General features: G+C 52.6%; 2 protein-coding genes across 7 annotated transcripts; both read left to right on the top strand.

Annotated features, from left to right (window-relative positions):
* Positions 1-6,374: 6,374 nt before the first annotated feature.
* Positions 6,375-17,126, top strand: VPS11 (VPS11 core subunit of CORVET and HOPS complexes). 3 transcript variants are annotated; one of them, XM_029956249.1, is made up of 16 exons: positions 6,375-6,582; positions 7,397-7,545; positions 7,637-7,772; positions 8,302-8,465; positions 9,035-9,282; positions 10,184-10,385; positions 10,769-10,920; positions 12,647-12,833; positions 13,405-13,551; positions 13,671-13,859; positions 13,958-14,119; positions 14,339-14,478; positions 14,563-14,765; positions 14,870-15,041; positions 16,285-16,507; positions 16,618-17,126. In XM_029956249.1, exons 1-16 carry the CDS (start codon positions 6,396-6,398, stop codon positions 16,780-16,782), a joined length of 2,826 nt encoding a protein of 941 aa, XP_029812109.1. In that variant the 5' UTR covers positions 6,375-6,395; the 3' UTR covers positions 16,783-17,126. The 3 variants fall into 3 exon arrangements, with proteins under 3 accessions (XP_029812109.1, XP_029812111.1, XP_029812110.1); XM_029956251.1 differs by lacking the exon at positions 6,375-6,582 and adding an exon at positions 6,604-6,775 and having other exon boundaries at positions 7,374-7,545; XM_029956250.1 differs by lacking the exon at positions 6,375-6,582 and adding an exon at positions 7,085-7,119 and having other exon boundaries at positions 7,374-7,545.
* A 1,294-nt stretch (positions 17,127-18,420) lies between these two features.
* Positions 18,421-26,133, top strand: HMBS (hydroxymethylbilane synthase). 4 transcript variants are annotated; one of them, XM_029956255.1, is made up of 14 exons: positions 18,421-18,840; positions 21,688-21,741; positions 22,044-22,116; positions 22,488-22,537; positions 22,623-22,678; positions 23,047-23,124; positions 23,348-23,425; positions 23,549-23,624; positions 24,393-24,506; positions 24,729-24,767; positions 25,004-25,123; positions 25,354-25,407; positions 25,512-25,598; positions 25,693-26,133. In XM_029956255.1, the coding sequence occupies exons 2-14, from the start codon at positions 21,706-21,708 to the stop codon at positions 25,864-25,866; spliced, it is 1,035 nt and encodes a 344-aa protein (XP_029812115.1). In that variant the 5' UTR covers positions 18,421-18,840; positions 21,688-21,705; the 3' UTR covers positions 25,867-26,133. The 4 variants fall into 4 exon arrangements, with proteins under 4 accessions (XP_029812115.1, XP_029812112.1, XP_029812113.1 ...); XM_029956252.1 differs by lacking the exon at positions 18,421-18,840 and adding an exon at positions 19,069-19,196; XM_029956253.1 differs by lacking the exon at positions 18,421-18,840 and adding an exon at positions 19,069-19,196 and having other exon boundaries at positions 25,696-26,133.
* The last annotated feature ends 503 nt before the right edge of the window (positions 26,134-26,636 follow it).

Consider the following 26,636-nt stretch of genomic DNA (forward strand, 5'->3'; position numbering starts at 1 on the left):
GTCCTAGGCCCGCCCCCTCCTCCGTCGCCGGCTTCGGCCCGGGAGGCCGCAGGGGGGCCAGTTTGCCGGTTGGGGTGCGGGGGGGGCGGGGAGCCGCCGACGCCGGCCTCGGATTGGGCCACGTCATGGGGCTCGGTGCCCGCTCGGGTGCGCTCCGGGACTTTTCCGGCCTCGGCGCAGGATGCTGGACTGTCGGGGTCGGGAGTGACCTGTGCCCGGTGCGGGTGGGCACTCGGACAGCCCCGCACTCGGTCCCCTGACTCCGGTCACCAGGGGAGCCCTGGCCGAGGAGTAGGAATGACTGGCATCCCCTCCGCAGCCACGCGGAAGAGGCGCTCGCTTACCGGTTGGTATTGAACTGCCTTAGGCCTCGGATAGAGATCCGAATGGCTGCGCTGCAGGCTTAGGCCACCCCCACCCTCGTTTCACCTACGACGCCAAAGACACCAAGAGATGTTCGCTGGTGGGACAGATAACGGAAATTGGCCTGTACCCCTTACTCTAAGTTCCATTTTCCTGAGACAGACTATTCCAATGCAAAGCGCTGCACACAAAAGTCACTTTCATTTGCGAGGCTGTGATCAATGAGCATAAACGCATCGCCTCGTGTTTCCGTTCCTTTAGATCTTGTATATCTTCTTTTTTCCCTCCTTCTGTCAGAATTAAAGTATCTCGGGCAGGCTTGGCGCTCCTCCTTCCCTTCTCTACTTCATAGCACATTGGAAGTGTGCACAGCCCTTGGAGAGCGCACTTTTCTTTGTTTTGTTTCAACCTGCCCATCTCCCCAGCTCGCGTTTTATTGACACGAGCGCACTGGGAAGTCGGTCTCCTGTTTCCTCCCTCTCCCGAAATCGACTCCTGACTTCCCTTCGCAGAAGGCTCCCTTGAAGGTCCTGGATGTAACGACCAGGGCTTAAGGAATTCTTACCTGTTCCTTTCCCTCCACTTTTGGGGATGCTTAGGGAGGCAGAGCAGGCAGGTGTCTATGTGGAAGATAAACACATCTACTGGCAGTGCCAGGAGGAGGCCTATTTTTCTTCCCTTGGTGGACTGTTCAGTCTTCTATGGAGACCTTGGTAGAAATAAATTCCTCTGATACCTTGCTCAGTCTCACTCTTTCTGGAGGTATCTGCTATTAGTGTGGTGTGTAACCTTCCAGGCCTTTTCCTGTGCATTTACATGCATTTATCTTGAAACCTGTAGCTTTGCTTTCTTTCTAAATGATAAAATGTTATACAGTGAAGTTTGTTTGCAACCTGCTTCCCCCCCCCCATTCCGTGTGTGTGTGTGTGTGTGTGTGTGTGTGTGTGTGTGTGTAATAAGAAATCACGGAGCATTTTACGGTTCAGGGTGTAAAGATTCCACCTCGTTGTTTACTGCTGTAGAACATTCCATAGCATGGGGGTTGGTTAGCCACGGTGATGGACATCTTAGTTGTTATTTCAGTTCCACAGAGAAAGATTTCATTACTGGATGACTGACTCTCCTTTGGGGGAGTCATCTGGTGGGGTAGATTCCATCCATTTCAAACAGATTATTTTTTTTAATATTTATTGGGCTTCTGTCAGATATAAGCACTGCACCAGGTGTGGGATTCCAGAGGTGGGGATGACCATGTTGGATGCCCAACTGACTGAGCCACCCAGGCGCCCCTCAGTGCACTTAGTAAAAACTTATTGAACGCGTGCAAACTGGGACACTAAGAAGGTCAGTTTGCTCTGCTCCTAAATGAGCTCCCGTCTGCGGAATATCCTTGGTGGGAGCACAGCTTTGCTGCAGCTACGGTTTTTGACCTGGGTGTCTGTCCCCTCGGGAGTGCGGCAGGTGCTCTGGGGAGTCACCTGTTGTGTTTTCTAACCAGAGAGCAGACTAATATTTCACAAGAACAGGTTGTAAAACGATGGGAAAATTCTAAGGTAAAACACCTGATTCAGATTGAGGAGGGCAGCTGAATTCACTAGTTCTCGCTTTGAGTAAGTTGTTAATAACATTTGAGGACTACATCCCTCCCCCCCACATTGAGCAGAAACCCAAAAGTTGCCATCTTGCAGGACATGCGCCAAACTGACAGAAGATTAAAAGGAACACGTTAGCAAGGGCACATGCGTGCATCGTAAACCACTCAGGGTAGGTCTTGTGCTGAGGGCAGTGTCAATCAGGACAAACATCCGCTTCAGGAGAGTTTTTAAAATGAGTTGCCAGTCAGCAGCTTCCATCTTAGATTTCCACGTAACAGGTGTTTACATATGTTCACTGAGAGACTGTTTGTAATAGCTTTATTCATAACAGCCCCAGATTGAATATTACCCCAATGCCCATCAATTGTTGGATGGGTAGGGGTGTCTGGGGGGCTCAGTCGGTTGAGCGTCTGACCTCAGCTCAGGTCATGATACCCCAGTTTGTGGTTTGAGCCCCGCGTCGGGCTCTGTGCTGACAGCTCAGGGCCTGGAGCCTCCTGTGGATTCTGTGTCTCCCTCTCTGCCCCTCCCCCATTCGCACTCTGTCTCTCTCAAAAATAAACATTTAAAAAAATTTCTTAAACTTTAATGGAGGTAATATTTTGTGACTTTTTCAGTGACATTTTCCTATGTCATTTTTCCTCTACAGAATTTTCAGTGGCTATATTTACAGAATTGCAGTATAAAGAACTACAAGAATTTATTTACCAAGATTACTATTTGACAATTATGTTGTTTCCTTTATTTTCCTTCTATTATAAAACTGCAGGAGACACGGTTATTGACAGATCTTTGTGCAAACCTATCCCCTCTAATCTACTTAGAAGAAATTCCTAGAAGTGCTTACGCAGGCTTAAATTCCTCTTTAGGCACTTGATACGTGTTGCCAAGTTGCCCTCCAGAAAGGTTTACCATATGCATTACCAACGGCGGTGAATGACAGCCCCATATCTTTCATAATGCTATTAAGAATACAGGGGCGCCTGGGTGGCTCCTTGGGTAAGCAACTGGCTCTTGATTTCGACTCCTATCATGGTCTCACAGTCCGTGAATTCGAGCCCCACATTGGCCTCTGCGCTTTGAGTGCAGAGTCCGCTTGGGATTCTCTCTCTCTCCTTCAAAATAAATAAAACTTGAAAAAATGAAAAAGAAAAGAATACTGATGCATTTCTTCAGTCCTGGTATTATGAATTTGAATTGGATGTGGTGGAGGTGGATGAGGAGACAAAGTATTGGGGACATTTCCCAGTTTGCATTGAGATGGGGATGATTATGTGTCCGGAGAAAGCAAGGCTTTTAGTGTTCTTGAGTTCTGTGATTTCATGAACACCTAGAAACTCACTCAGATTTATGAACAAATTTATGAAATTGGCTTCTTAAAACAATCGAGCACCCAGTATATGAGGCTTTAGACTTGGACAGACCTGGATTTGCCTGTGAGAACCACTTCCCACCTGTGTGACTCTAGGCAAGTTGGTCAGCTTTCCTGAGCCTCAGTTTCCGCATCATTAAAAGTGATGCTGATACCTGCCTCACAGGGTTGATGTAGAAGGGGCAACGTGCTTAGTCCAGCGCTTGGGACACCCTCAGCACCAAATACACATTGACCACTTTTTATTCTTACTCTAGAGCAAAACAGCTTAAAAATGGGCACTGCTGTGTTTGTTAAAAGCTTTGTTAAGTGCTTTGCCAAGTTCATGGGGAATTTCCTTTCCCTCCTTTTTTTTGGGGGGGGCAGGTTTTCACAATCAATGATTTCTTCCTCCTGTTTCACTGTAGCTTTGGAACGGGTATGGGGAGACCTCTGAGTTTATTTGTTGCTAAAGTGGAAATTTTGATAGCCTTTTAGGGACAAAGAGAAAAATCCCAGACTTTTCAGTAGTCTAGAAAATGGTTTCTACCCAGAGAGTGAGATGGGGGGGGGGGTGGTACTGACAGAAAAATAAAAGTTTGAAGCCAAAACAAGAAATGTTCCTGTTTTGCTCCAGTGAATTTGACTGATTTGTACATGATGGGCAGCATTTTGCTAATGGGGAAAAGAGAGGTCTTTGCTAGGCAATCCTTGACTCTGAGTTGTGATCCTTTTAATTTCAAGCTAAAGACTTGAATTGCTTCTTTAGTCCCTTCAGAACTCAAGTTCTCTGAATGCAGAACTGTAACTGAATTAGTACATCATTTTCTGTGTGCTTTCCCTGCTTATTTCCCCACTATCCTGAAGTTCCTGGTTCAGACAAGTATAACAGAAAGACAAATCCCGGGCTGTGCTCTGACAAGCACAGCCTAGCTTCACACTCCAGTAAAGTATCTAATTAAAGGTTAGAGAGCTGAAGAACTTTGATGTGTTTGCCCAGAGAGTCACTTGAACCTCTTAGAGACTCCCGTTTCTCGCCAGAGATAATGATACTTCTGCGGATGGTTGCTATGAAAAGTCCATAAAAAGTGAAAGCAGTCTGTTGGGTATAATTCATTATATGAAATTCAGGGCTGAGTACTGGCGGTCATTTCTAGGTCTGTCCCCCATGGGACTCAGCCCCCTAAAGGGCAAGAACCACGTCTTGTTCACATTTATATTCTGGGCATTTAGTACAATTGCAGGAATCGTGAGGACTCGATACCTATTTGTCAAAAGGAGGAAGGGAAGGAAAGCAGTGAGTCACCAACCCCTGCCTTCCTACCCTCATCAATAAGAAGACCAAATGGGCTTAGGCCTTACCGGTTCAGATGGAAGATTCTGGGCCTCTGCCATTAGACAGTAGGGGGAGCACCTAAGTCAACAACAAAGATGCCACTCTGCTATTCATATCTCTTTATTTCACTTTGCTTCTTTTCTCGAAAAATGATTTCTATATAACACTGTGTTCGTTTCAAGTGTACATGATATTTATAAACATTACAAAATGGTTACCACATACATCTAGTTAGCCATCTGTGGCCATACAAAGTTTGTACAATATTCTTGACTGAACTCCCTATGTTGTACATTATATCCCTGTGTCTTATTCTTTTTTCGTAAATACCTTTTAATCCCCTTTTTCTATTTCACCCACCCTTCACCCCTTGTCCTCACATCGCTGCTTTTTTTAAATGTAAACTCTGCATCCAACATGGGGCTTAAACTCATGACCCCGAGATCAAGAGTCACATGCTCTACCGAATGAGCCAGCTAGGCGCTTTTAACATGTTATTCATAGTCTTAACAACTGACAACACGCTTCCAAAAATTCTAATGAGTGGTACAAAATATACTCAGCAGGGGAAAGTGGGTCAAGTCTACTCCCCATGTATGCTTCTGCCCACGGGTTTACATCCTGAAACTGTGACAGAGGAGAGAAATCTGAGCTAGAAGTGAGGAGGTCTCTGTGCTATACAGTTCCTGGTCCCCTCACTTATCTCTTTAGCAAATGGACACTGCCTTTCCTGTCAACCAGATCGAGGAGAGGAGCGGGTAAGAGGAAAATCATCCGCATTCATTCCCTCAACCAAGCAGGGAGCCTCTACCAGGCTCTGTAGGACTGGGTCCTGGTAAACAAAACACAGCCCCCGCTTTCTGGGAACTCCAGCTGGAGGGAATAAAGAGACAATGTCTGGAAATAAGCTGTGGGGGAGAGGGATGCAAAAACAAACTTCACAAATAACCACATGGTCCCCTTTTCGTACGTCGGTATGATCTCAAAAGGAGTGTCACTCCTGTACAGAGCGCCTTGTGACATCAAACTTTACACCTAGTTTTCCCCGGAACAGCTGGTTTAGACAGAGATGGAAATGGCTAAAACCCGAGCTGCGCTTGCAGGCTTTTCCCCACGATCGGCTTATGTCCCCTACCCTCCCTCTATGGAGGGGGAAAGAAAGACCACGTTTTTGAGAGTTCCTGTCCCTTGAATACTGCCTAACTTCGCTAAGAAACATTTTCATGCTAATGCTTGCCACACAGTCTGACAGAGGGACACAAAAGTTAAGATACTTATGGTTCGCAATCTGTATCTAGTTGCAGACTCCTAATTTTGTGTGTCCGCTCCTACGCTACGAAAACAGTTTCGTAGACATTGGTTTATTCGCGTCTCAGAGCAGTCCGAGGAGGTCCGATCGCAATCCACTTGAGCACAGTGGGTTACAATCTACACGGCGTGTGATCTTCCTCATCTCCATCCTTCACTGCCCACGAATTTAATAAAGGAGGAAACTGATGCCCAAAGAGGTGGAGGGACAAGGGTCCAGCGCTTGGCGTTTTAGCCAGCGAACGTGCGGAGCCGGGAAGCCGCAACCCGCGGGCGAGGGCAGCCACCTCGCGCGTCCGCGCCGGCTCCCCGCCCCCCGCGGGAGGCCGGACCCGGACGCCGGGGCGCATGTGCGCTCAGGCCCCGGGCAGCCGCCGGCTCACGTGATCCGCCCGGCCCTGTCACATGACCTCTTCCCCAGAGGCGGGGACGTCCGGCCAAGATGGCGGCCTACCTGCAGTGGCGGCGTTTCGTTTTCTTCGACAAGGAGCTGGTGAAGGAGCCGTTGGGCAGTGATGGGGCTGCTCCCGCGGCCGCGGCGGCCCCGGGGCCCGGGGCTTCTAAGTTCCTCTGCCTTCCTCCCGGCATCACTGTCTGCGACTCAGGCCGAGGGAGCCTCGTCTTTGGAGATATCCTTCCTCTGGAGCTGCCTGTCCCCTCCCCGGATCCCTGAAGAGATCCCGCTGGGATGGAATCTGTCGGTCAGAGGGGTTCGTGTTACGTGACACTTCGCTTTAGGTGGCGCCCGGTGCTCCTGCCGTGGCCTCAGGGAAGAAAGAAGGAAGTCGGTTCTCTAACTTGTTGCCCGCTGAGCAACCGTGGGCAAGTCACAACCTCTTTGGGCTTCCTTATCTGTGAAAGAGGTGTAAGACATCAGTTTGCAAAGCATTTTTTTTTATTTTTCTTTTTTATTTATTCATTTATTTTTTTGAGAGAGACCGCGCGAGCAGGGGAGGGTCAGAGAGAGGAAGGTACAGAATCTGAAGCAGGCTCCAGCCTCTGAGCTGGCTGTCAGCACAGAGCCCTACGCGGGGCTCAAACCTACAAGCCGTGAGATCATGACCTGAGCCGAAGTCGGAAGCTCAACCGACTGAGCCACCCAGGCGCCCCTGGCTAAGCAGTTTTTGAAATCAGTCTAAACAATGTATGCAGGTTGGCTTTACAAGGTGAATGTGCAACGTGTAAGGTGTCATGACCACCCCTGCCCACATTGTGGGCAAGGAAATAAATGAGACTAGAAATTTGCTTTGTACTTCATATTGTTGCTACTAAACTCTGGTGTCCTTTTTCACTGTTTTCAAGATGGGGAACTTTTGGGAGATAATCTATGGGGAAATCCTGGAACATTTTAAAGAGCTTAAATAATGTATGTTAGTGGTGGTCTAGGTTCTCGTCTAAATCTAAGTCTGTCCTTGGAAAGGAGGTTCCTTGACTCTTCTGCACATATGGAAGGCCAGATCTGGTTCCTGCCCCGCTCTCTACAGCTTACAGGCTTCCAGGCCTATAAACTACGAGTGACACACCTGTATCAACTGAAGCAGCACAATATTTTGGCGTCTGTTGGTGAAGATGAAGAAGGCATCAACCCGCTGGTGAGTCCTAGAAAGGAAGCGGGGAAGACCCGGCCCCCAGGGATGGTTGTTGGAGGGGAGCAGCCTTCACGCATCGGAGGTCTGTTCCTAGGTGAAGATCTGGAACCTGGAGAAGAGAGATGGGGGCAGCCCGCTCTGCACGCGCATCTTCCCTGCCATCCCAGGAACGGAGCCGACTGTTGTGTCTTGTTTGACTGTCCATGAAAATCTCAACTTTATGGCCATCGGTAAGCAGAAGGCGGCAAAGCTAACCCTCCGTGGTTTTTGCAGATGTTCTCCAGAGTGGCTTCTGCAGCTCGTCTTTGTTGTTTTTATGAAACCACTTTATGCTGAACTAAGCCTTTGAGATAGTAAAGTTTGGAGGGGGAACGCATTTAGTTTTGTTCTTTGAAAAAGAATCTGTGTGTGCCATTTTTATGTTAACCGTTGGGCAAGTTAGGGATAAGGAGAAAGCTTGTCACTTTTTAAGTTTGTTTTAAGAGCGAGAAAGAACAAGTGGGGTAGAGAGGCAGAGAGAGGAAAAGAGAGAGACTCCCAAGCAGGCTCCGTGCTGTCAGCACAGTGCAGGGCTCGTTCCCACAAACCGTGACGTTATGACCTGAGCGGAAATCAAGAGTCAGATGCATAACTGACTGAGCTCCCCAAGCACCCTGAAAGCCTGCCGCTTCTAACAAGTGCCTTAAACGGTCTTTTTCCCTTTCTGTGCTCCCTGATCTTTTCAGCCTCAATGAAATGCCGTTTCGTGCTCCCCTCCAGGTTTCACAGATGGCAGTGTCACATTGAACAAAGGAGACATCACGCGGGACCGGCACAGCAAGACCCAGATTCTGCACAAGGGCAACTATCCCGTTACTGGACTGGCCTTTCGCCAGGCAGGGAAGACCACTCATCTGTTTGTGGTGACAACTGAGAACGTTCAGGTCTGATGGGGCCTGCGCTGCTGGAGGCAGGCGGGCGAGGGGCCTAGGAGAAGGTACCTAGGAGAGGCAGGGCTCTTAAACTCTTCAAAATGTAACCTTGAGCCATTTGCCCAACCTAATGTTTTATTTCTTCGCTTAAGAGAGAGGAAGAGTCAGAGTTAGGAAAAGAACTATGGGCTTGTAGTGAAAGACCTGCCTTGCCTTTTCTTCCGAACTTGTTAAGTGACCTTGGACAAGTCGTTTACTTTGCTGGTTCCTGGTGCTCTTAATTTCTAACAGCCTGCTCTTGGGAATAGTCTTTTGGTGAAACAGTTCGAGAGTATTGCATTTTTTTAGTGGCAGGATTCCTGTAGCAGGTAGTGACCGTACACACAGAGGAAGAAACTGTGGGTCCTGCTTCTGTAGTTAATAGATGGGTGACGGCGAGTGGACAAAGCACGGAGCCAGGGAAAGTGGTAGGGTGCTGAGAGTCAGAGAGAGAGAGAGAGCCAGTGTGGAGATGGAATACCTTCGGGAAGGCTTAGATGTCCCCTCTGAAAGGGAGCCTGTTAACGCCTTTCTTCTTGCAGTCCTATGCAGTTTCTGGAAAGGACTGCCCTCGTGTGGAGTTGGACACCCACGGTTGTGGCCTCCGCTGCTCAGCTCTAAGCGACCCTTCTCAGGACCTGCAGTTCATAGTGGCTGGAGATGAATGTGTCTACTTGTACCAGCCTGATGAGCGTGGGCCCTGCTTTGCCTTTGAGGGCCATAAACTCATTGCTCACTGGTTTAGAGGCTACCTTGTCATTGTCTCCCGGGACCGGAAGGTTTCTCCCAAGTAAGGACTCCGAGGGACAAGGGAAAGGGAGAAGGCTGCCCTTGTCCTCCAGAATTAACATGATTTTAAAATCCTAACGCCCAGACCCCGTCAAGTTCCTACTTTGATTTTCTGTACATTGTTCTCACACCTAGATTCCGTTGTAGCATCTTTACTGAAAAAATGTGTTTTTGCTACAGGTATTTGCTAAGTGTGCTCCAGGAAATTTTGCACCTGTGTTTTTGGGTTTTTTTTTTAATGTTTTTTATTTATTTTTGAGAGAGACAGCATGAGCAGGGGAGGGTCAGAGAGAGGGAGACACAAAATCCGAAGAGAGGCTCCAGGCTCTGAGCTGTCAGCACAGAGCCCAACGTGGGGCTCGAACCCACGAACCCATGAACTGTGAGATCATGACCTGAGCTGAAGTCGGACACTCAACCGACTAAGCCACCCAGGTGCCCCTGTGTTTGGTGTTTTTACTCTTCAATCAAGACAAACTGGGTGGCGGAACAAGGAGACGAGTGGTCGAGAAATTAGAAAGGGCCGGGAGTGCAGGACACAGTATTTTTATTCTGAGCCACCTGAAAAGGGGTGGCAGGCCCTTCTTCATGACGGAAATGATCCCTATCGAAGTTCGTTTGTTTTCCATCAGCACTAAGTGCAGTGTCACATGTACCAGGGGCTAACCATGTCACATGAGTGAGTGTCTGGATGTTCTTAATTTTTTAATCTCTCGCTTATGTTAAAGATCCTGGAGGATAAGATCAGGTCTGTATGTTCTCTTCCCGCATTTTGGCGTCCGCTGCTGGAGGGGCCCGAGGGTGATTGTTCTGGGCGGGGGAGGCGGCACCCAAGTTGTCACGTGAGGATGAGCTGAGACCGAGCCGGTGCGGACATTTGGCACTTTGTCTTCCCCACACAGGTCAGAGTTTACCAGCAGGGACTCCCAGAGCTCCGACAAGCAGCTACTCAACGTCTACGACCTGTGCAACAAGTTCATAGCCTACAGTGCCGTCTTTGAGGACATCGTGGACGTTCTCGCTGAGTGGGGCTCCCTGTACGTGCTGACGAGGGATGGGCGGGTCCACGCGCTGCAGGAGAAGGACACACAGACCAAGCTGGAGGCAAGGCCCCCAGGTTCCCAGAGCTGGCCGTGGGCACCCAGACACAGCTGTAGAAGCAGGCTCCCCATGGAAGCCAAGTCACCTTGGCCAGGGTGTTCGTTTCCTTCCTTTTGGGGCCAGGCCTCACCAGCTCCCTGAGGGCCGATTTACCAGGTAAATGGCCTGGGATGAGGTTTTAGGGTAAAGTAATGGCTGGGAGCCTGAGTCCACCCTCAGGGTCCACTCTGTCTGCAGAGTCCTCGGGGCATCTGAGAGGTCTCGCCCTGTCTAGGATCCAGGCGGGTCAGAACTCCAGGACTGTCTGATTCTGTGTTGTAGGCGCATTCTGGGAAGGTGTCTTCTCAGGACCGCAGCTAGCAGTTTTCCAATCTCTCCCCCTGCAGATGCTGTTTAAGAAGAACCTATTCGAGATGGCTATTAACCTGGCCAAGAGCCAGCACCTGGACAGCGACGGCCTGGCGCAGATCTTCATGCAGTACGGGGACCACCTGTACAGCAAGGGCAACCACGACGGGGCTGTTCAGCAGTACATCCGGTTAGTCCTGAGCGCTCTCGGCACAGCCCTGAGCGCGGCCAGACCGCCTGGCGTCTGTGCTCGGGTTAGGGTAGTTGGCTCTGCCAGGAGCCATCCTTCCTCCCTGCAGAAACTGTGGTGCCTGGTGAGAAGTTGGTACAGCTGGTTGTAAAGGGAACATTTAGGGTCAAATATTACGTGACTTGGATGCAGTGGAGCTGATGAGTATGCCTTGTTATAAACTTTATTTTAGTCTATCCATTTATCTATTTATTTTTTAAGTATGTTTCCACGTCCAACGTGGGACTTGAACTCACAACCCTGACATCAAGAGTAACATTCTCTACTGACAGAGCCAGTCAGGCACCTGTTCTTGTTTTAAACGTTAGCCTGGCCTTTGTTAATATTCATTTTTGGGGCACCTGGCTGGCATAGTTGGTAGAGCACACGACTCATGATCTCAGCACTGTAAGTTCAAGTCCCATATTGGGCACAAAGCTTAGTTTAAGAAAAAAAATTTATTTTGACCCGATTTTATTTATTTATTTTGAGAGAGTCAGCACAAGCGGGGGAGGGGCAGAGAGAGATGGGAACAGAGGATCTGAAGTGGGCTCTGTGCTGACAGCGGAGAACCCGTTGTGGGGCTCAAACTCATGAACCATGAGAATATGACCTGAGCCAAAGTCAGACACTTAACCAGCTGACCTACCCATGTGCCCCTTGACCTGATTCTTTAAAGGAAAAGGGATATTCATCTCTTAGCTTCCACAGTTTCTTCCCTTGGTATTAATTCTTGAAATTTTCTGCCTTACTAAGACATTGTGGGAACCTGTCTGGCCTCTTTCTCTACCTTCCTAAAATTGTTTTTTTTTTAATGTTTTTATTTATTTATTTATTTTTAATTTTTTTTAATGTTTACTTATTATCAAGAGACAGAGAGAGAGCATGAGCAAGGGAGGAGCAGAGAGAGGAAGACACAGAATCTGAAGCAGGCTCCAGGCTCTGAGCTGTCAGCACAGAGCCTGATGCGGGGCTTGAACCTACAAACCGTGAGATCATGACCTGAGCCGAAGTCGGATGCTTAACTGACTGAGCCACCCAGGCGTCCCTGTTTTTATTTATTTTTGATACAGGGAGAGACAGAGCATGAGAGGGGGAGGGGCAGAGAGAGAAGGAGACACAGAACCGGAAGCAGGCTCCAGGCTCTGAGCTAGCTGTCAGCACAGAGCCTGACACGGGGCTCGAACCCACTAATGTGAGATCTGACCCGAGCCAAAGTCAGAGGCTTAGCCGACGAGCCACCCAGGCGCCCCTAAAATTCTTATTTTCAACCAAGTTTAAGAACCAGTGCTGGGGCGCCTGAGTGGGTCAGTTGGTTAAGTGTCTGACTTCGTCTCACAGTTTGTGGGTTCTAGTCCTGTGTTGGGCGCTATGCTGACAGCTCAGAGCCTGGAGCCTGCTTCGGATTCTGTGTTTCCTTCTCCCTCTGCTCCTCCACTCGTGCTCTGTCTCTCAAAAATAAATAAACATTAAAAAAAAAAAAAGAACAACAAGCAGTGCTTGCTTAGCCTTGCATCTTCTGTAGCCTACAGCCTAGTAGCATTGATACCACCCGGGACTTGCTAGAAATACAGATTTGCAGGCCTCCCTCCCACACACACCTGCTGAGGATCTACAGTGATTCCCAGGCATGTGAAAGTTTGAGAAGTGCACTGATCCAGATGCTGTTTGATGCATGTGTTTCTAGAACCATTGGAAAGCTGGAGCCATCCTACGTGATCCGCAAGTTCCTGGATGCCCAGCGCATCCACAACCTGACTGCCTACCTGCAGACCCTGCACCGGCAGTCCCTGGCCAATGCTGACCACACCACCCTGCTGCTCAACTGCTATACCAAGCTCAAGGACAGCTCGAAGCTAGAGGAGTTCATCAAGGTGCAGGGTGGTGGTGTGGGTTCCCTGAGGGCCCTTTGTCAGCAGATGAAGGAGAGGAAAGGGCTCACCTTATTTGGGGACCGGACCCTCTGGTCTATGAACTGGGAAGAGGAATAGCCTTTCCTGCTCGCTCTCTCCTGTCTCCCCTCTTGTTTTACGACGCTTGAACTTCCGAGGGTATTTAAACCCAGGGAATTAACAATGGGGGCCCCCTGGGTCCCCAGAGTAGTCCCTGTAATAGTAGAGGAAGAGGAAGACTTTAGCTCTTAAAACTTTACTGAGAAGCAGGACGACGTAGTATTTTAAAACCATAGACTTTAATTTTTTTTTTTTTTTGTCTCCAACCCTCCTGACTGTGACTTTATTATTTTAAGAATCTGTCCGGGGTACCTGGCTGGCTCAGTCCGTAGAGCCTGTGACTCTAGGTCTCAGGGTCGTGAGTTCAAGCCCTATATTGAGCCTAGAGTTCACATTAAAAAAAAAAAAAGAATCTGGTCTTAGATGCATGTTTCCCGTCCCTTTCCAACCACAACCTTCATGTGAATGGCTTTGCCGGACGTGTCCCTGGCAGACCAAGAGCGAGAGCGAAGTCCACTTCGATGTGGAGACGGCCATCAGGGTCCTCCGGCAGGCGGGCTACTACTCCCATGCCCTCTACTTGGCCGAGAACCACGCGCACCACGAGTGGTACTTAAAGATCCAGCTAGAGGACATCAAGGTCAGTGAGACTCTTGACCCAGACAGCTGTTCTTTTCTAGGATGTCCCCAGAAGGATGAGTGTGCTTCGTGGTGAGAAGGCAGGAGCCTGTGCTTACTCTGCCCTTTACCTCTCCGCAGAATTACCAGGAAGCCCTTCGGTACATCGGCAAGCTGCCCTTTGAGCAGGCAGAGAGCAACATGAAACGCTACGGGAAGATCCTCATGCACCACATACCGGAGCAGACGACCCAGTTGCTAAAGGGACTGTGTACCGACTATCAGCCCAACCTCGACGGCCGAGGTGACAGGGAGACTCCAGGCTGCCGGGTGAGGCGTCAAGGAGAATGGCTCTTGGACAACAGGGATCACTTCTGGGCCACCATGCCCCCTCACTCGGCCGCCTCTCTCCTCCCGTGCCATCCTAGGCCAACTCCGAGGAGTTCATCCCCATCTTTGCCAACAACCCTCGGGAGCTGAAAGCTTTCCTGGAGCACATGAGCGAAGTGCAGCCCGACTCGCCGCAGGGCATCTACGACACGCTCCTGGAGCTGCGCCTGCAGAACTGGGCGCACGAGGAGGACCCACGGGTGAGGCCGCGGGAGCCGCGGGAGGAGCTGGGGAAGCGCCAGCCCTTCCGTCTTCTGTGGTTGCCTCTTACTGCCTTCTTGAGCCCAGTGACACCTCGCCCTTGGGGGCTAAGTGGTCCTCCGGGAGGAGGCGGTCGAAGAGGTAGCTGATTGCCTTGTCACAAGAGACCTTTGTGACGTTTTCCCCTTGTGCCCAGCAGCTCTGCCCTCCTTCCCTAGGTCAAAGAGAAGCTTCATGCCGAGGCCATCTCCCTGCTGAAGAGCGGCCGCTTCTGCGATGTCTTTGACAAGGCCCTGGTCCTCTGCCAGATGCACGACTTCCAGGACGGGGTCCTTTACCTCTATGAGCAGGGGAAGCTGTAAGGTTTGGGGCAGCTGCCGGGGCGGTGGTGGAGGAGGGTCTGGCTCCCGGGCAGCCCCTGAGGCCGCCTCGCCCGCCGCAGGTTCCAGCAGATCATGCACTACCACATGCAGCACGAGCAGTACCGGCAGGTGGTCGCCGTGTGCCAGCGGCACGGCGAGCAGGAGCCGTCCCTGTGGGAGCAGGCGCTCAGCTACTTCGCCCGCAAGGAGGAGGACTGCAAGGAGTACGTGGCGGCCGTGCTCAAGCACATCGAGAGCAAGAACCTCATGCCGCCGCTCCTAGGTGCCTGGCAGTGGGGGGCGGGGCGCGGGCCCCTGCGCTCTGTCCGGGGTTGGGGGGGGGTGCAGCTCGCTCACCGGCTTGTCTCCTTCCGGGCCCGCTCTCAGTGGTGCAGACTCTGGCCCACAACTCCACGGCCACCCTGTCTGTCATCCGGGACTACCTGGTCCAGAAACTACAGAAACAGAGTCAGCAGATCGCCCAGGACGAGCTGCGGGTGCGTCGGTACCGAGAGGAGACCACGCGCATCCGCCAGGAGATCCAGGAGCTCAAGGCCAGGTACAGGCACCCAGCCGTGCGGAGGGTCCGGGGACCTTGTTCCTCACGGGGTGTGTCGTCAAACGCTGGTCGTGGCGGCCTGTGTGAGAATGTGTTCAAACTTTGCATTTTTGAAGATCTGTTTTAATGGAGGAATTCCAAAGAACGATTTATTCCATAGTTTGTTATTTATCGGGTTTTTGGAGGATGTTAACTCACAGCAGGTATTTTTCTTTTCATGAGTCTATGGTTTACCTTTTCTAAAAACATGTTTTTAAAGAGAGGGTGAGAGTAGGGGAGGACAGAGAGAGAATCTTAATTAAGCAGGCTCCCCGCTCAGCATGGAGCCCCATGAGGGGCTCGATCTCACAGCTGTGAGATCATGACCTGAGCCAAAATCAAGAGTCAGACGGCAAGCTCTGCTCTTAAAACACAGACAGAAAAGCCCTGCCGTGCGGCGCCCACAGCGTAGAGGTGGGCAGGCACCGAGCACGTTAAACACGACACGTCAGCGTGTCGGACCGTCATAAGGTCTCAGGAGAAACCCAGTCTAGGAAGGGGAGTGGGTGCAGTGCGTGTCGGTGTTCTCACTGATAAGGTGGCCAGGAAAGTCCTCGCCGGAAGGGTCACATCTGAGTAAAGACCTGAAAGACAGGTACAGGTCCCTCACCTGCGGCACGCGTGTCACAGGGATGGAAGGTCCCGCGCAGGGAATGCCGCCAGTGTGGCGGCAGCGCTGTGTGGTGACAGATGGTAGCTACGCTTGTGGGGAGCAAAGCACAGCTTCGCTTATACTTTAATTTTTAAAAAATGGGGTGCCCGGTGGCTCAGTCGGGTTAAGGGTCTGACTTCAGCTCAGGTCACGGTCTCAGGGTTGGTGAGTTTGAGCCCTGTGTGGAGCCCGGCAGCTGCTGTCAGCTCTGAGTCTGCTTTGGATTCTGTCCCCTTCTCTCCCCGCCCCTTCCCAACTCGCGTGTGTGCTCTCTCCCACTCAAAAATAAACCAACATAAAAACTGTTCAAAAGCCGGGAAAGACAACTGAGTGGTGGTTGTGCAAACGGAACGAGTTACTTGGACTTGCCGGGAGCACGCCGAGGCTGCGGGACTGGCGCCCTCGGTTCCCTCCCTCACGGTGTGAAGACCAGGACCTTGTGGTCCCCCAGCAGGGACCCTCCTCCTCGGCTCCAGCGGCCTTCTCTCTGCACCTGGCTCTCGGCTCCGCCCTCACTCTATGCCACTCCTTTCTGATCTCCCTCACCTGCAGTCCGAAGATTTTCCAGAAGACCAAGTGCAGCATCTGTAACAGTGCCTTGGAGTTGCCCTCTGTCCACTTTCTCTGCGGCCACTCCTTCCACCAGCACTGCTTTGAGAGCTACTCGGAAAGTGACGCCGACTGCCCCACCTGCCTCCCTGAGAACCGGAAGGTCATGGATATGATCCGGGCCCAGGAACAGAAGCACGACCTCCACGACCAGTTCCAGCACCAGGTGGGCACGAGTGGCTGGGGGCCGCCCCGGGAGCATCGGCTTCTTTCCTCCTCCTCCTCACTCGGACGGCGCACCTGCAGTTCTGATTCCTCTCTCCTCTCTCCCCGCAGCTCAAGTGCTCCAACGACAGCTTCTCTGTGATTGCCGACTACTTCGGCAGAGGGGTTTTCAACAAACTGACTCTGCTGACCGACCCTCCCACGGCCAAGCTGACCGCGAGCCTGGAGGCCGGGCTGCAGCGGGACTTGCTCCTGCACACCAGGAGGGGCACCTAGGCGGCCAGGGGAAGGGGTGTGAGAGCGGAGGCGCAGTAGGAGGGAAGGCGGGGGCGGACAGAGACCCGGCCCCCGCGCAGGAGTCAGGCAGGCATGCCCGGGACTCCGCCCTGCGCTGATGCCGGAGCCTTCCGGACTAAAGAGGACTTTTTCTCCCTCCCTCCACCAGCCCTCCATTCCTCCTGTTGACTTTGTGAGCAGTGCAGATCATTCCAGACCAGCGGGGGAGGGCACCTCAGCAACCTCCGAGTGTGGACAATAGCTGCTTTATTCTCCGTCTAAGGGCACCAGGCTGTGCTTGGGTCCTTGCTCCCAGAGTCTATAAATAAAAGAATATGATGGTTTGGGGGTTGAAGCTTTTATTCTGGGGACTTCCTGGTGATTCTTAGTTGTGCAAAATGTACTTTCCCTGTGCTCTCGTAGAACGCTTCCCTGCTTGCTCGGTTTGGGTTCCGTGAGGATTATGTGGACAAGACCTCACTCCAGTAGTGGGTGGGGCCAGCCGCCTCCAGTGGACCAGTTTGCTGAAGAGCCTCAGTGACGGAAGGTCTTGGTACCTGAGATGGGAAGCGACCTGGCCGAGGCCCCCAGCCCAGCGCCCGCCCTGTAGCCTGGCTGGACTCAGTGGCGCTTGTTCGCACAAAGTATTCAGGCCGGAGGCAGATTCTGGTGCGAATCTTTGGGCTTAAGCCCACCTTCATTATGGGTAGGTTGGTATCTTGCTGGGTTTAGTGCCAGGTGATAAGCGGATAAAAGGGCCTTTATTGAAACTTTTTTTTCTTCCCTCTCGGAAGTTGCCAGCTGAAGTTTGTGTGGCTAAGTGTCTGCCTGTAAACGTGGTGGAAAACAGCAGTGTGTTGCTCAGCTGGAGACAGTAACTCGGACATGGCGCGTCGGAGGCTCGGTAGCACGTGGAGGCGGCGGAGTGCGCGTGCTCGCGGGGGCCAAGAGTCAGACCTCGGGGCAGCTGACCCAGGTTTGAATCCTGGTTTGATCAGGTCATCTCTTACCTCTTCCGACCCTCAGTGTCTCCGTCGGTACGTCAGGAATGACACCTTGTACAGCCGTTATGAAGGCTGAAGGAGCGAATGGGTGTCCAGTTCCTTGACAGCGGTCAGCATGTGGGCCCTCGGCACCTGGCTGTTCATGCTGTTCGTGGAGGACACACTTCCTCTGAGACACCTTCTCCCACTACCAGTTATGTGCTGTTAATAACGACACTCCTGCTTTTCTTAAAAAAATTTTTTTTTAATTTTTAAATTTATTTTTGAGAGATAGAGATAGTGTGAGCAGGGGAGGGTCAGAGATAGAGGGAGACACAGAATCTGAAACAGGCTCCAGGCGCTGAGCTGTCAGCACAGAGCCCGACAGGGGGCTTGAACCCACTAACCCAGAGGTCATGACCTGAGCCGAAGCCGGCCGCTCAACCGACTGAGCCACCCAGGCGCCCTGATGTTTATTTTTTGAGAGAGAGACAGACAGAATGCCAGCAGGGGAGGGGCAGAGAGAGGGAGACACAGAATCCAAACCAGGCTCCTGGCTCTGCTGTCAGCACAGAGGCCAATTTGGGACTCGAACCCATCAACTGTGAGATCATTACCCAAGCCAAGAGCCGAAGTCAGACACGGACTGAGCCACCCAGGCGCCCCGCACTTGGGTTGTCTTTCAGGCATGACCTTTGATCTCTGAAGCAGCCTCCTCAGTTACCGCGAACGAACGTTGCCTGCCTACTTCTGGGTTGTGGCAGAGCTAAGTCTTAACACCGCATGGGCTTCGCTAATCGCTTGTGCCAAAGCTAAGGAGAGGAAGCTGGAGAATTCTGGGTGACCACCTTTCGGGAGCATCCGCTTCTCTGGAGGAGTTGAATCCAGCAGGAAGGTCGTGTTAGCTGACCAAGGACGCTTTCCTTCAAAGGCAGCATTTAGAGTGAACACTCTTCGTCCGGGCCCTGCTAACTGTGGCTTGACCTCAGCGCGGCGGTGGGCGGAGGGCCGCTCTGTGGGTAAATCTGGGGAGCAACTCTTATCACTGACCGGAAGTACTCCCGGCTCAGCCGAGGTAAATGTAAAAGTAGAAATCAGTGCTTAATAGGCCTGGATCACCAGCAAGGAGGTCAGGAGCGGACAGGGTCCCGGCGTCCCTACCAGCCTGGAAGAGTGGGGCCGCTACCGGAAGGGGAAGGTCAGGTCGGTTGCAATCCTAATTCCCGCCCGGAGGGTGGCCCTCCCCGCCGGGGACGGGCCCCGGAAGTGACGGAGAGCCCGGAGTCGGAGGCTGCAGGAGGAGCTCGCTCCCCGCGTGCACCCGGTGCCCGTTGGCCGGGCCCTCCGGCCACCCAGGGGCCCTGGGGGCACCCCCGGACCCACCCCCTGAGCTCAGCCATGTCTGGCAACGGCAACGCGGCCGCGAAGGCGGTGAGTACTGAGCCCGGGACCCTCGCAACTTCGGCGTTCCGGACTAGCCGCGCAACGATTGGCCTCAGGTTGCCACCCTCCGTCGTCTATTGGTCGGAGCGACTATCCGTCATCTTTTTTTTTTTTTTTTTTTGGTCGAAATAGTTTTTAAAGGGCCAGTAGCTGGGTTGCCCTTAGGAAGGACGGGAGATCAGTGGGCGGTAGGGGGTGGGGATTAAGAGTGGAGGGATAGTCCGGAAGGAGTCCCCCATCCCGGAGGGGATCTGGCGTGGGGGGGGGGGGCCGAGGGGCCCGGCATCCACAGCTCTAGACTTAGTGACCTGGCCAGGTAAGTTTGTCTACACAAGATCGAGATCCTTTTACACGAGACAGGGCCGAGGGAGCATTCGGCCACTGTGGGAATATTGTACCACTTCGGATCCTGAGAGGAGAGTGTACCCCCAAGTCTCCGCATTGCACACCAACATGTGGGAAGCGCGCCTTCTCTCCTTTTTCCGTTTTAGCCGTCGCTCAGCCCTGGCCTGCTCTCAAAGTCCCCAGCCGAGACACGCCTTTGGGTTCCGATGGTGGGTGGGACACCAGCCACCCTTGCGCCTTTCTCTGCCGAGCTCTGGGCTGTGTAGATGCAAACTAGAGCCCGTGGAGGCCACGGCCGGTCTGAGATAAGAAAGAGACGGGCAGGGGCGCCTGGGTGGCTCAGTCGGTTAAGGTCCCACTTCAGCTGGTTTCAGCCCCTCATTGGGCTCTCTGCTCTCATCACAGAACCCGCTTCCTATCCTCTGCACCTCTCTCTCTGTCTCTGCCCTTCCCTTGTTTGCCGGCGTGCTCCATCTCTCTCAAACATTAAAAAAAGAAAGAAATGGGCAGCTGCCAATCTGTTGTCCGGCCTGCTGGCGAGGAGAGGGGTTCAGGCCACTGCCCGCATTCTTGAGCACTAGACTAGGAGTAGGAACGTTCTAGCTTCAGCTTTTTGCCCATTGTGAGCAGTGTGACTCCGGCCAAGTCATTTCACTCCTCAGTGGCTTCTGTAACGTGGTGCTGGACAGCTAGGCTGTCATGAAGATGAAAAGCGATAGTGTACATGTTCAATAAATAACTTTTTTTTCGATTTTTAAAAAATGTTTATTTTTGAGAGAGAGAGACAGTGTAAGCAGGGTAGGGTAGGGAGAGAGGGAGACAGAATCCAAAGCAGGCTCCAGGCTCTGAGCTGTCAGCACGGAGCCCTATGCGGGGTTTGAACTCACAAACCGTGAGATCATGACCTGATCCGAAGTCAGATGCTTAGCTGACTGAGCCACCCAGGCGCCCCCAATAAATGACTTTTTAATGGAATAAAATATGCTGTGCAGAACCGATGCAATTCAGGGATTGTTTGAACCCAGTAGTTTCTAGGACCTTAGATTCCTTTTTTCCGGTCTCCTAGTGACCCAGAATTTTAGGGGCCATGTTTAGCATTTCAGGCCCAGCCTCATTTGCTCAGAGTCCCGAGGGTTTCTTTATGGGAGAAGTGACAGAGGTGTAATAGACGAGGGCCCAGGAGCCGCCAGCAACAGAGCTCTGGGCTGAAGGTCGCCGAGTAGGGAAAGTTGACATTATCTGCACTGACTACTCTTTGGTCTAGAAAGAAATAGGACCTCCGACTGAAGAACACAATTCTACCTGCTAGACACTGAACACCCTTGTCCAGGGTACCCTGTCAGGAGGAAGAGCCATGTCCCTTTGAGGTCCTAGCTTGGTCACTGACATCCTGATATTTCTGGTTGGTGAGACCCCGAGGCAGCACTCCAGATGAATGGACTGGAGGCAGCTCAGCCTTTCAGTCTTCTAGAAAGAACATCAGCAGCAGAAAATACTGGAGCCCAAACCTCTTCATGTGGTAGATGAACAAAGTGATACTAATGGGACGATGTGCCCCAGGTCACCTGACCAAGAGGCTGAGCTGGACGCCACTGACCCGGTCCTTTATGTACGCATTCCAGCCAGATTAGGGAGTGCAAGGTGTGGCATCTGCGGGGTAGCTCTGGCCTTCTAGGCGGCTCTGGAGCTTTCTCCAGTGCATGCTGTATTGTGGATACTGATCTTGTCCTCAGTGACTCAGCACAAGTTGCCTCAAGGCCCCCGCTGCCCTGCCCCCGCCTGCTGCAGGGCCCACCCTCCCGGTGGCCAGGCTGATGGGACTTATCTCTCTGCCCACCTGGCCGAGTGCAGCTCTCCCACGTCTTAGCCGAGGGGCGTCGGGACTCAGTGTCTGGTTATTCCAGCAACGGCGGGTCCTGCTCTTGCTTCCCTCAGAGCTCTGATTCTGTGGATCCGGGAGGAGGGCACAAGGTGCTGGGGCAGGTAAAGGGACTAGTCTTGGAGAACTTTCCACTCCAAGGCTCTGCTGGCCACAGGCCAGGGGCTGGCTGAGGTTCTTTTCTTCTAAGCCAGTGATTCTGGTTCTTGGACACGGTGTTGGGGCACACGAGGAACTTGGGGACTTTTTCTGCAGGAAGAAAACAGCCCAAAGATGAGAGTGATTCGTGTGGGCACCCGAAAGAGCCAGGTGAGCGAGCACAGGCCGTCCCAAGAGTTCTGCGCTCCAAGGTATCACAAGTTGGGGGCCCAGAGGGTTAGGAACGAGGAAACGGGGTAGCTGGGTGTTAAATCCCACGCAGAAGGGTATATTGCAGTGTCTGGAGAGAGTCCCTGGGCTGAGCAGACCAGGCCAGGTCCCTTTCCTTCCTGCGTGGGTGTTCAGCCCCCTCTCTGAATTCCAGTTCCTTCCAAGTCTCCCTAACCCTGGGAGGGTGTGAGCTCAGGGCAGTGCCAGGGAAGGACGGGACTAATCTGAGCGTGTGCCCCCAGCTGGCCCGCATACAGACAGACAGCGTGGTGGCGGTGCTGAAATCCTTGTACCCAGGCCTGCAGTTTGAAATCGGTGAGTTTTCCGGATGGGAATGGAAGCTATCAGGAAGCCCTTCTGCCCTGAAGGGGAAAATACAACATTTCTGGCTTTCTCTCGGCCCAAAGCTTGGTCCCAATGCTTCTAAGAATTCTTAGCTTTTTGGAGGGCCATTTCCTCCTCTGAATACCTTCAGCTTTGACTCCTTGGGCTAGTGTGGCCTTTAACATCTTCTGCTTTGGGTCTTTTTATGTGTCTGGTTTTCCTGCTAGATCATACATTCCCAGAGGGCAAGGATGTGGGGGGGGGGGTGCCTCTGTATCCACTAGGAGTCTTAGTACAATGCTGGGCTCAGTAGGGGCTCAACAAATGCCAAGCAGTGAGCACCTGACTGATTCTTTCCTCAGTTGCTATGTCCACCACAGGGGACAAGATTCTTGATACTGCGCTCTCTAAGGTAACATATTCCCCCCAATCCCTTTCCCTCCCTCCTCTTTCCTTCCCCCAAGAGGTTCACTCTGAGGCTTTTTCTTGACTGGCAGATAGGCGAGAAGAGCCTGTTTACCAAGGAGCTGGAACACGCGCTGGAAAAGAATGAGTAAGTGGAAGACAGGAGAGCATGGCTCCCTCCCAGTCTGTGGCCAGGACCCCAGTGCACATCAGACCTGGATGTCAGCTAGACTGGGGGGCTTCCGTCCCTGGCTGGAGGGAAGCTCCTGTGTGCGTTCTTCAGGTCTCAGAAAAGGAGAGCGTCCTGGTTCCCAGCCAGCTGGCTGCCTGCAGGGCAGAGTCGCCTGGGGCGTGGGGGGCAGGAGGGAGGCTGGGGAGGAGCAGGCCTCAGGGTCCTGAGGTCTTCGGCAAGCCCGCTTCCTGATGTGCTCTAAGCGCGCCAGCCACTGACGTAGAGGAGGGGCGAGGGCCTGCTGCTGGGGTCCCTTCTCCTTGCCGCCCTCCCCGTCTCTCTAGAGTGGACCTGGTTGTTCACTCCCTGAAGGACCTGCCCACTGTGCTTCCTCCTGGCTTCACCATTGGCGCCGTCTGCAAGTAAGAGCCCTGTGAGCCGGGGACCGGGCAGGGGTAGGCGGCATGTTCACCTTTGCTTTTCCCTTTGGGACTCTGCCCTCTGCCTCTAGGGCTCTCTCCTCTGCCCTGAAGGGTGTCGGGCATGGCAGAAAACAAAATGCCAGTTAGGTGGCTAAGGAGAGACCCTGGAAGTGAGCTTAACAGAGATCTCTAGCTCATTCTGTGACTTTTCCTCCATCCCCAGGCGGGAGAACCCCTACGATGCTGTTGTCTTTCACCCCAAATTTGTTGGGAAGACCCTAGAAACCTTGCCAGAAAAGAGGTGAGTGGGGCCTGGATAGGCATCCTGGTGGGACATGCACAGAAGACAGAGGGCTAAGAGGAAGAGGAAAGGAACCACGTCTGCCTCGGGTTAAATCTCATTTTAAACCCTCTCTATGGCCAGTGTGGTGGGAACCAGCTCCCTGCGGAGAGCGGCCCAGCTGCAGAGAAAGTTCCCACACCTGGAGTTCAAGAGCATTGTATCCTTTCAGAGGAGGGAGGGGGCAGTAGCCAGGGAGGAAGATGGGGTCCAGAGGTCCATGGGCCAGCCCTGTTCATCCATCCACCCATCCACCCACCCATCCATCCATCCACCCATCCATCCACCCACCCATCCATTCATCCACCCACCCATCCATCCATCCATTCATCCATTCTTAGCCCCAGACCAGTGCTTATGAGCATTGTCCTTGCTTAGACCAAATGTCCTTGCTTATAGAATTTTACATTTTTCCCTGGAGACAAACAGGCATTGATAATACAGGGTGATACTGAACAGTGATTACTGGGGAAGTGGGGGGGGATGCTTCCATTTTTGTTTCATATTCTATATTTTGATGTTCTAAATATATCGAATGTTTTGTAAATCTAATTTTCAAAATAGTACATGTTGAGTGCACCAGTGCACAAAGTAGGGAATTCTCTGGAAGCTTCTAGCTGGGAACTATAAACGCAGACTTGGGAGTCAGGGAATGCTTCCCAGAGAACTCGTAATCTTGGGCAGGTTACTCAACCTCTCATCATTTTCCTCATCTGTAGAATGGAAATAATTGTAATGCCTACCTCATAGGACTGTGAAAATTAAATAGACGTATGTAAAGCACTTTAGATCAGTGTCTGGTATGTAGCAATTAAGTGTTAGTAATTACGTAAACGTTAGCTATTATCAGTAAGCTGAGAACTAAGGGGGAGATGTTAGAGACCGAGGACCCAGCCCGGTGCTTGTGGGCCTTAGCATCTCCCCACAGCGGGGAAACCTCAACACGCGGCTTCGGAAGCTGGATGAGTTCCAGGAGTTCAGCGCCATCATCCTGGCCGCGGCCGGCCTGCAGCGCATGGGCTGGCAGCACCGGGTGGGGCAGGTAGGGGGCTGTCCCTGTTCCTGCCTCTTTGCTTTCTGAACACCCTGCCTCTAACGGCTCGAGCCGGAAGTGAGTCCCAGGCTGGGAAGGTTGGGGATCAGAGGCCAGTCCCCCACTTTTGCCTACCTGGGGTTTCTGTGTGGTAGGGAAGCCCCATCTCAGAGTCTGCTTTTGGCACCCCCCACCCCGTCCCCCCTTTGAGTGCCTTTCCTGCCCCTGCAGATCCTGCCCCCGGAGGACTGCATGTACGCGGTGGGTCAGGTATGTTGGACCCCGGAAGTCATGTGTTGACGTGCTCGTTTGTTTTCAACCAAAAAGCTGGTCTCACAACCTCCTGCATAAACATTTCTAGAGAGAGAGGGAGAGAGAGGCCTCGGAGGCTTCTGGGTAAAAGAGACCCTGGGGAGCAGGTGGAGGTGGGCTGGTTTCCATCCTCAGCTCCTTTGGTGGGGGAGAGATTAGGCCTGCCCTGACATCTTAGGCTGTTTTTCCATCAGGGGGCCCTGGGCGTGGAAGTCCGAGCCAAGGACCAGGACATCCTGGATCTGGTGAGCGTGTTGCATGATCCTGAGACCCTGCTTCGCTGCATTGCTGAGCGAGCCTTCCTGAGGCACCTGGTAGGACCTGCGTCGCTTGGATGGAGGGGGGCGATCTTGAAGGGTTGGGAATAGCCTTGGGGGAGAATTCTCAAACTAATGCTCTTTATTTAATGGGAACTCAGTCTTGAATGTGTGGGCAGGACTGGCCCTGCCTGCTTGTTATGTTTTCAGAGATCTGTCTCCGAGGGCTCTGGTGACGGAGTGGTGCCAGGAGTCCTTGGAGCTCACGGGGCAACCTCTCGTTGCAGGAAGGAGGCTGCAGCGTGCCAGTGGCAGTGCATACAGCTATGAAGGATGGGCAAGTAAGCACTGTGACCATTGTCCCTGTGCATCTCGAGCTGTCCACAAGAGCTCAGGTTTCTAACCAGTCCTCTGAGTATGCTGAGATAACCATTTTCTTTCCCAGCTGTACCTGACTGGGGGAGTCTGGAGTCTAGACGGCTCAGATAGCATGCAGGAGACCATGCAGGCCACCATTTGTGTCACTGCCCAGGTGCCAAAGCTGGAGGGGGAGGGAGAGGGGGAGAAACAGACCTGCGTGTCCCTTCCTCTTTCCTGCTCACCAAATCCTCCCTCCCCTCACCTAGCAGGACGATGGCCCGGAGGATGATCCACAGCTGGTGGGGATCACTGCCCGGAACATTCCACGACAAGCCCAGCTGGCTGCTGAGAACCTGGGCATCAGCCTGGCCAGTTTGTTGCTGAACAAAGGAGCCAAGAACATCCTGGATGTTGCACGACAGCTTAACGATGCCCACTAACTGGTCTGTGGGGCGCACGTGCCTGGGCTATCACGCGGTGCCTGCCTCCCAGCCCTTGGTGCCCCGTTCTCACGGCTACCTGGGGACTGATTACCCCGGGCATTGAACTGCAAGGTCAAGACCTCCAGAGACTTGCCTCACCTTGGGGCTGTGGTGAGTGCCTAGCTTCCTCAGTAGGTGGGGGGGTTTCATCTCTCTGGGGAAAAAGTTCAAGCCACGGCCTTTGAATGTAACCAACTCAACTAATAAACCAGCTCTGACTTTGTTTTTGGTGGGGTTGCAGTAAAGGACCAACACTGAAAACCTTTTACTCTAGAGGTTGGGAGGTCTGTCCAAAGTTCTTGAGGACATTTCTGGTTTCTGCCACAGTAGTGATTTCAAACAACAAATGGCCTCCCAGAGAACGCCAAGAAAGAGCTGTGATCGGACAACCCTAGGACGTGCCCCTCTCCGACTAACCCGTGTATCAGATGGCCCCCAACCCCCACCGCCTCACGAAGACAGGACTCTAGGAAGTCGGCATCCCCACAACTTACGGAACGACCACACATTGCGTTTTTAAAAAAAACCCTTTAATAAACAAAGTTAGTCCATCTGAAACTCCCCAATACGTAAGGGACTCGTCTTGGACGGGTTATAGCTGCAAAATTCCAGTTCCGAGGCTGTCGGAGGCTCAGTGCAGGCGGGGACGCACGGGCGCTGCTGGTGCGAGGCGCGTGGCCCGGCGGAGTCGCCGCCGGAAGCGAAGTGGGGCGAGCGGCGGGGCCCCG

Source organism: Suricata suricatta, chromosome 11, assembly GCF_006229205.1.
Source record: "Suricata suricatta isolate VVHF042 chromosome 11, meerkat_22Aug2017_6uvM2_HiC, whole genome shotgun sequence".
Lineage (NCBI taxonomy): Eukaryota > Metazoa > Chordata > Mammalia > Carnivora > Herpestidae > Suricata > Suricata suricatta.

What these genes read in the sequence shown, in the direction of transcription:
- VPS11 (XM_029956249.1), top strand. Translation starts at nt 6,396, where the DNA reads ATGGCGGCCTACCTGCAGTGGCGGCGTTTCGTTTTCTTCGACAAGGAG. An exon ending in TCCAGCTAGAGGACATCAAG is followed by an intron (nt 13,552 to 13,670) that starts GTCAGTGAGACT and finishes ACCTCTCCGCAG; the next exon opens with AATTACCAGGAAGCCCTTCG. An exon ending in ACGACCAGTTCCAGCACCAG is followed by an intron (nt 16,508 to 16,617) that starts GTGGGCACGAGT and finishes CTCTCCCCGCAG; the next exon opens with CTCAAGTGCTCCAACGACAG.
- HMBS (XM_029956252.1), top strand. Translation starts at nt 19,164, where the DNA reads ATGTCTGGCAACGGCAACGCGGCCGCGAAGGCG. An exon ending in GCAACGCGGCCGCGAAGGCG is followed by an intron (nt 19,197 to 21,687) that starts GTGAGTACTGAG and finishes CTTTTTCTGCAG; the next exon opens with GAAGAAAACAGCCCAAAGAT. An exon ending in GCATGTACGCGGTGGGTCAG is followed by an intron (nt 24,768 to 25,003) that starts GTATGTTGGACC and finishes TTTTTCCATCAG; the next exon opens with GGGGCCCTGGGCGTGGAAGT.